Raw genomic sequence first — 7,589 nt, 5'->3', positions numbered from 1 at the left:
CTGCCCACCCCTCTGTCCCCGGTGGCTGCCCTCTCCTCCTGGGCTGCCTGTCTGGCCTGCCCCAGCCAAGGGAGGTGCACAAGGGACTCTTGCACATCATTGGTCTGAGAAGGTCTCCATGCCCTTAAAGAGAAGGTGGATTTTCTGCTGAGCCACCCGAGAAGCCCTTTTATACCTCCTTACTCAACCAGCTGCCTGTGGCTCGCCAGTCAGTCCTGTCCGGCCAGCGGGACTCTGATTTTCTCCTCCAGACTCGGGTGAGCCATTTTGCATGTCTCTTAATGACCCAGCTTGCTCTTAGGGGGTGATGGGGGGGCAGATTCACTCACCTTAGTTTTAGGCAGATAAATGCCAGGTGGGGGTGACCTGCTGGGAGAAATGGGGGTGCTAATAAAACCTTCTCCATCCTTTGCCTGTTGGAGAGGGTCTGTGCATCGGAAAGTCTCCCTCTGTCTTTTCCCGTGACCTTCTTTCTCTTTGGTTTCATGCCTTCCCCTCCTCTGGTTGGCTTTGCTCTCCGGCTTGAGTGGCAAGGGCAAGCGGAGCTACAGGCTCCCTAACGCCGACATCCCCAGGGCCATAGGACGCGGGATCCTTGCCTGCAGTAACTTGGTGATCCTCCCTACTTACCTCCAGCTTGGTCTTTGCAGCACTTTCCTCCCCAAAAACACTCTCAGACAGGCATGGCATCCAAATTTACTGTTGTATGCCTCCCCCCCAACCCACCACCAAGAACAGGTGATTTAAAGCCCACGTTGCAATCAGCGAGCCGCAGCCTGGCGTTGTCCCCTTGCTTCCTCAGCGCTCAGAGCATCGCTGCCGCCGAAGTGAGTGGGTGCGGGCGCGGGGCAGGGATGCAAGTAAAAATAGCTGGCGTTCCTCGGCCGCCCTGTCCCTCAGCTGTAGGCCAGCCACCTGCGGTGGCTTTTGCTTCACATCATCCCGACCTCCCTGAGTCACGGGGCTGGCACTAGGGAAAGGCTGCCGTCCGAGGAGACAGCTGCAGCTCCTTCTGCAGCTCCCTGACCATTTTTAGAAGCACTTTCCTCCACCTCCCCCTCCCCCCCATCCAAGTAATGTGTTGGGCCTGCACATTTTCCAGGATAAAGTTTCCTTGGACCTGCAAGCTGTGCCTCCTCCCTCGGGCATGAGCCCCCGTTAACACTTCACCTCCCAACAGAGCCTCCCTGGTCTGCAGCTGGCTGTGTTTTGGGGGCCTGCCTGCTCTGCAAAGGACTAGCTTAGTTTGGGCTCGGCTGACACTCCTGCATTCTTCCATTAGGAGATATAAGCAGGAGATATTGCCCTGCTAGAAAAGTAAAATTCTACTTACGGGGAAATAATTTACAGCAAAACAAAGGTGCTCTTCCATCTCTTCCCTAATATTCTGGATTGCACATATAAAATTTCCGCTTAAAGGAAATGCAAGGAATTGCCTGGCGAAACTGTGCCTTTACCAACTCAACAACAACTTTCAACCCCGTTCTATGTCATCTGTGCTGAGGTTGTTGCAACAGGCTCCCCTGCCCCGCGTAATGGATGCATATACTGGCAGCAGCATCCTCTGAAGTCCTTCCTTGTCACCTGAGGTCGCTGCCTGGCTCCGTTCCCAGGGTGTCCCAACCCTCCGCAGGCTCTGGGATATTTCTTGTTCATGGAGTGGGGCAAGACTGCATGGCAAAGTGAAGCTGTAAACTGAAAATAGCTTTTTCCTCTTCCTTCATTGCATAAAATGGTTTCCTGCGGATCAAACAAGAAAGATGCTTTCAGAAATTACTGTCACAAATCTCTCTTTGTGACCAGACCAAATAGCGCTGGGCCAGAAGTCCCCAGATGCTGAGGTTTGTGTGGCTGTGAGTAGGTACGTGTTTGGCTCTTGTCCACAAACTGTGGCCTAGTTCCCCATATGATGAAAATTTGGAGAAGTTGGGAAATAAGAGCAAACCTGTTCCTCTTTTTTTTTTTTTTCTAGAGGCATCTAGCTTTGTTTTTAAACCCAAGAAAGTCACCACCAGCATGAATAACTGTGAATCTTTTTTTCTTTTTTCCTTGGTTTTCATTGCAGGCTCACAACCATCTAAAGCAAGATGTCTGAGTAAGTTCCCATTTTTCTGTCTCTGATATATTGTTGGCATTTCAAAACTTTTGTTCAACCGCCAAATTTTTATGCTCGTTAAGATTTCCCTGCTTGTTTCTTATTAGGATGCTAACTGCCTTTTTCTCCCCTTCCTCTTCCTTCCCTTTCTTGTCCACCTGCTCCTGCTGAACAGTGAAGAGGTAAGTGTGTCTTGCTGGGGTTTTTCCTTTAGCAATGCTCATGGCATCAATCCTGGCTTCACCATTTGTCCTTAGGAAGAGCAGCTGCTGGGTGTGTGTGTGGAAGAATGGTTCATGGCAAGACTTTCTTGTTGACTCCTTCTGGTAAAGATGGGAAACAGAAAAAAAAAATCCATTTTGAAGGTCTTTTCTGCCTCCTGGCTTGGAGTCAGATGCTTTTTTCCCTCCTTTCCTGTTTCCCCAGCTGGCCACGAGATGGTGCTGGGAAGGCAGTGTTCCAGAGCCACCTCTCCCCATAGCCCATCCACCACCCAGCCCCTTGGCTGAGCATCGTCTCGTCCTTAGCCACACCTAGCCCCTCGTTTTCTCCCCACCGAGCACTGCCAAATCGCTTCTCAAAGGCGATCTGGTGAGCCCTGGATCCAGGGCAGCCTGAGCAGGGTGGAGGTTGCATCCTTAGCAAGTTCTCCCTGGCTTCTGGCAGAGCTGGAGCAGGGCTGGGCGTGAAGCCTGCGGGTGCCTGGGGAAACACAAGGGAAGGTGTGGGAAGAGTTGTGCATGGCTTTGTCACTCTGTATCTCCTCTTAGCAAGTTGTTCCATCCTTCATCTCTGCTTGGCACCTCCCCATATGTCCAAAACACAACAAGCTCAAGCTTGTCTTCACCAAGAGAAAAGAGGATTTCAGGGACACATAGAAACTCCACAATATGGTGATGATGTCCAACAAGTGCCTTGATTCCCCATCAAACCCAGTGCCCCCAGGGAAGGCTGGGAGGGTACTCTTTGCTAAGGTACCAGTTTTCAGATGGAGAGTAAGCCCTGGGCTAACAGCGCTCAAGGGATCTGTTCTCTCATGGCCCATGGCGAGATTCATATGAGCAAAGTCCTGTCGGTTAATGGTGCGCTGCATCTCTGAGCTGGATGCGTTTCCTCTGCAGAGCACTTCAGTCCTGTCAGGAGGGCCTTAGCACCATTTGCATATGCAAAACAAGTCAGATTTTGTTAGATTTTGCTCTGCAGATCCTTATCCACTTCCTCCTCTATGCAGCACAGACACACACCCAAACACTGCTTTTTCTCCCTCACTGCAGCATATCAGATGCCAGGGTGCACTTCCCTTGCCCCAGCCACACTCAGCCATGCTTGGTGTTCAGGGCTGAGGAAACAGCTGCGATGCAGCGGCACATCATGGTTGTGGCTTCTTTTATAAATAGGAGACCTGTTGCTGCTGTTCCAGCACATCATGGGTGCAGAAAGGCAGGTTTGGCCTTCCGGGCTCACCTGGCATCCCAGGGAAGAGGGAGCTAGTCTGCGTTTTGCAGCTGCTGCCTTGTGGCTCTCCACCTCTCCTGGCCAGAGCAGCCTCCAGCCCTGCAGACCCCATGGTTGTGTCTGTCCTCCAGCTGTGATGAACCCCCCACGCCCTGGACCTGCCTCCCCAGTGCCCTAACGCAGCACATCAAAATACCCATAATTGCCAGGCTGGGGAAGAGTTGCAACAAGGGTTGCTGTTTTTCACAACATCACCTGTGCTGGGTCTCAGCTCCAGAAATTAGGCAGCCTTTATGTTTTCACCTGCCTGGCCATCCTTCTCACTGTGTGTGCCAGGGACTGCTCAGAAAGACACCTCACACCTCCCGAGTGCTCAGGGGCATCAGGGTGGTTGAGTGCAATGCAAAACTCATGCCTGAGCGAAGAGGAAATTAGAGGAAAAGCTGAAAGTCCCGAGGAATCAAGTTTGAAGTTATATGCACATCTTCATCACCCTTATTATCTTTGCCTGAGGCACTTCGTAGATTTTAGCTACCTGAGGTTGGCAAAGCTGGGTTCAGCAGGGAGCCTCTTTGAGTGCCACTGGTTTGGGGACCAGCCATGTGTCAAGCAGTACATCCTGGCTGGAGCCAGCTCCCTAACGTGGCTGCAGGTCCTTAGCAGACTGCGGGGTTTTATGGGGAAGGGGAATGGAAAGGGGAATGGGTGCCCAATAACCTGTTTTTCTCTTGTTCCTCCTACTTGCAGAAAAAAAGGAGGGCAGCCACTGCCCGCCGGCAACACCTGAAGGTACGTGGCACTGCTGGGGCTGGGCGAGGTGTGTCCCCACTATCCCATCTCCCATCCTGAGCCAGCCAGCTCTTGGCACTCTCCCTCCTAAAAGAGGTCACGCTGCACAACCTGGGAGCCACCACACCCTTCCCCACTGCTCACTGGGTCCCCACCAGTATCCCTTTCTTGGAGACACTGGTATTGATGGGGAGCTCCCCAAGCTGCCTCTCTGTCAGGGCTCTCTCTCCCTTGCCAACCCCCCATGCCCTCCTCCCTCACCTCCACTCCATGCTGACCATCTTTTCTGCCTTCCAGAGTGCTATGCTCCAGCTTGCTGCCACTGAAATAGAAAGAGAAGCAGCTGCTAAGGAAGTTGAAAAGCAAAACTACCTGGCAGAGCATTGCCCTCCTCTGTCGCTCCCAGGATCCATGCAGGAACTTCAGGTAAAGACTTCCTTAATGCTTTCACTGTGCTGGAGCAGAAAGGATTTGGCTCCATCAGTCAGCCTGGTGGATCTAGATTGTCCTTCCCATCTTGTTCCCCTTCTCACCTGTGGGTGCCCTGGAGCTGGCTGGTTTTGGAATTGGCTTGAGAGACAGCTGGGGTCTCTCTGGGGAAAAAAAAAAAAAAGGTCTGTCTGGCAGGAAAGTTGTGTTTCTAATGATGTGTTGGGGCAGCATTTGCATGAAGCTGGTAGCACGGAGGCCAGGAGCTGGCCTGCAAGCCACCCTTCACCATCTGGTTTTGATCCAATCCGGTCTTCTGGACTGAGGTCTTTCAGAGCCAGAGCAGTCAGGAGAGAGGAATCACATGTGTGGGTCCTAGCAGTCAACATCCCTCTCTGCTCTTCCCTCCAGGAGCTGTGCAAAAAGCTTCATGCCAAGATAGAGTCAGTGGATGAGGAGAGGTATGACACAGAGGTGAAGCTACAGAAGACTAGCAAGGAGGTGAGTTTCTGCTGGAGCCATCCCTCAGGGGAGTCTCCAGCCCATTCTTCGTGTCTCCCCCTGCTGCTTGGGTCAGTCTCACGAAACCCATGCCCCGCTCTCTCTCTGCTCCCCCCTCATTTTGTCCCCCCACAGCTGGAAGACTTGAGCCAGAAGCTCTTTGACCTGCGGGGCAAGTTCAAGAGGCCACCCCTGCGCAGGGTGCGTATGTCCGCTGATGCGATGCTGCGGGCCCTGCTGGGCTCCAAGCACAAGGTCTGCATGGACCTCCGAGCCAACCTGAAGCAAGTCAAGAAGGAAGACACTGAGAAGGTACTCCTTCCCTCTCCTGCATGCTCATACAGGAGTTGGCCCTCATTTTTGGGGGTCCATGCTTCCCTGTGTGATAGACAGGGTTGAGAGTGAGCCTTTCTCTGTAATGTTCTTCCTGCTTAATATTTCCTCCTCTGGCACCCATGACATTGAAAAAGGAGGGTGCAGCCCAAAAAGATGTACAGCATGGGTGGAACTGGGTTCCTTTAGCTGACACAGGGTTTTCCATGGGTGGATGGGTGAAGGGCCATGCCCAGGTGGATTCTCACCCCGGGGGGCACTGCTCGCACCCATGCGCCCATCCCTCCTCCAGGAGAAGGACCTCCGTGATGTCGGTGACTGGAGGAAGAACATCGAGGAGAAGTCCGGCATGGAGGGCAGGAAGAAGATGTTTGAGGCTGGCGAGTCCTAAGCATCTGCTTCTCCACACCCGTCCTCTGCTCCCTCCTGTCCCCACCGTCCCCCTGGGCTCAAGGGCACCATCTGGGTGCTGCTTCTCTCTGGTTTTGCGAAGAGCTGCGTCCTGGCAGCAGCGGTGTAAATAAAGCTTTGGCGGGAGAGGCAGATGTTGCCATGGTGCCAGCAGAGTCTGCGCCCACTGTGGGGGTCCTGGTGGGGATGGGGAGGCTTTTGCAGGGGCTGTGCTGTCGGGATGGGGAACCTCTCTGCTGTTGGTCCTCCTACAGAAGCTAGGGATGCTCGTCCCCTCTCGTCATGGGGAGGAAAGGGTGAGGCTGTGCCACCATGCTCTGCTGGCATCCTCCCGCCAGGCTGTACCACCAGCTCCTGGCCATGTCCTTCACTGGTGGTGAAGAGACAAAGATATTAGAGTCCAACCCCTGGGGGCAGAACCTCCACCCAAGGTCGCAACAGCGAGAAGCCATGGGGAAGAAGAAGAGCAGCTGCCAAGGGAGGTGAGGGGTGATGGCTGCAGGGCAGAAGCAGATTCTTTGGGTCCAGCAGGCTTTGAGAGGCGTCAAGTCAGGACAACTTCAGCAGCTCCTGCAGCAGCACCCTGGTACCCGGTACATTACAGGGTGCTGTGGTTTAGAGACGCTGGCTGTCCCCAAAGTGGCATGGGCAGCTGGGGGAGCGATGGGTCACACCTCTCCCTGCCACAGTGGGGATGTCCATGCCCCCTGCTTTCCCTTTAGGTTAGCCTACCACTTTCTGATTTTGAGCTGCTGGCAGAAGCAAAACCTTAAAATAGTCCCGATGGTTTTTAAAAAAAAACCAAAAAAACCCCCAAATTTGCCTTCCCTTTGCTCCTCTCCCATCCCCCCAACCCCATAGCTTGTGTAGTTTCCGGCACAGCTCACTTCTGCCGAGCACAGGAAAAGTGAAACAGCAGCAGCACCCTTGCACCAGAGCTGTCTGCGGGGCTGCTGTGCCGACCAGGGAAGAAGATGTCTGACTCAGAGGGGTGCCAGGAAGGTGCGGAAGGTGTCAACCAAGTGGGAGACGAATCTCCTGGGGAGAATGAGAGGTGAGGTCTAGGGACTAGGTACCCCAACACCACGGCTGCCTTCTGGTCCTAGGAAATTGGGAGGCTGAGAAACTGGGAGGGATGATGGTGGGAAAGGAGGATGCACGGCCAAAATGATGATGACCCATGAGACTGAAATGGGTCAAATGCTCTGGCAGGCTTTTGAGAAGCCCCTCCAGCTAGGGAGAGACTTAGTCTTCCTAAAGGTCTCATCTCCTTTGAACTCCAAAGCCTTTGGAAAGGAGTTTGATCAAGTGGGGACCACAGCTCTAGCAGCAGGCAAGCTCAGCAAGGTGTCTGGCAACCTAGACCTGCTCTGCAGTTGAAATCAGCCCCATCTTTAAGACCAGTGGGTGGAGATCAGCTGCCTCCTCTCCTTGCAGCTATCGCTGGGCATGTCTATTTATTGCTGTGTCCCCTATGTCTCTAACCGAGTTAGCCCGACAATGTTTCAAGCTAGTTGCTGTAAGGTTTTTACACCTCCCTGTGCCTCTGTTCTGCTTTGTTGTTGTATCAGCAGAG

At 53.4% G+C, this 7,589-nt stretch overlaps 2 protein-coding genes and 1 long non-coding RNA gene across 3 annotated transcripts in view; all 3 read left to right on the top strand.

Moving 5' to 3' along the window:
• LOC129207031 (uncharacterized) lies at window positions 1–2,100 on the top strand. Its single transcript, XR_008577350.1, has 3 exons — window positions 1–257; window positions 1,757–1,841; window positions 2,066–2,100. It is a non-coding gene; the product is annotated as an uncharacterized LOC129207031 (long non-coding RNA).
• Window positions 2,101–2,166: 66 nt separating this feature from the next.
• On the top strand, window positions 2,167–6,155 carry TNNI2 (troponin I2, fast skeletal type). The gene is made up of 7 exons (XM_054826473.1): window positions 2,167–2,172; window positions 2,203–2,277; window positions 4,298–4,339; window positions 4,637–4,765; window positions 5,180–5,269; window positions 5,405–5,581; window positions 5,895–6,155. Exons 1-7 carry the CDS (start codon window positions 2,167–2,169, stop codon window positions 5,991–5,993), a joined length of 618 nt encoding a protein of 205 aa, XP_054682448.1. The 3' UTR covers window positions 5,994–6,155.
• A 743-nt stretch (window positions 6,156–6,898) lies between these two features.
• LSP1 (lymphocyte specific protein 1) overlaps window positions 6,899–7,589 on the top strand; it is a 50,790-nt gene continuing 50,099 nt past the window's right edge. The window contains exon 1 of the mRNA XM_054827490.1: window positions 6,899–7,067. Coding sequence (XP_054683465.1) covers window positions 6,988–7,067 — 80 coding nt within the window. The 5' untranslated portion in view covers window positions 6,899–6,987. The remainder of the gene's footprint in view (window positions 7,068–7,589) is intronic.

This window comes from Grus americana, chromosome 5, assembly GCF_028858705.1.
Source record: "Grus americana isolate bGruAme1 chromosome 5, bGruAme1.mat, whole genome shotgun sequence".
In the NCBI taxonomy this organism is placed as follows: Eukaryota; Metazoa; Chordata; class Aves; order Gruiformes; family Gruidae; genus Grus; species Grus americana.
This window is presented reverse-complemented; position numbering and strand designations above follow the sequence as displayed.

Excerpts from the sequence above, each read along its gene's own strand:
- TNNI2 (XM_054826473.1), top strand. Across the intron at positions 2,278-4,297 it reads TCCTGCTGAACAGTGAAGAG|AAAAAAAGGAGGGCAGCCAC; the intron begins GTAAGTGTGTCT and ends TCCTACTTGCAG. Across the intron at positions 5,582-5,894 it reads AGAAGGAAGACACTGAGAAG|GAGAAGGACCTCCGTGATGT; the intron begins GTACTCCTTCCC and ends TCCCTCCTCCAG.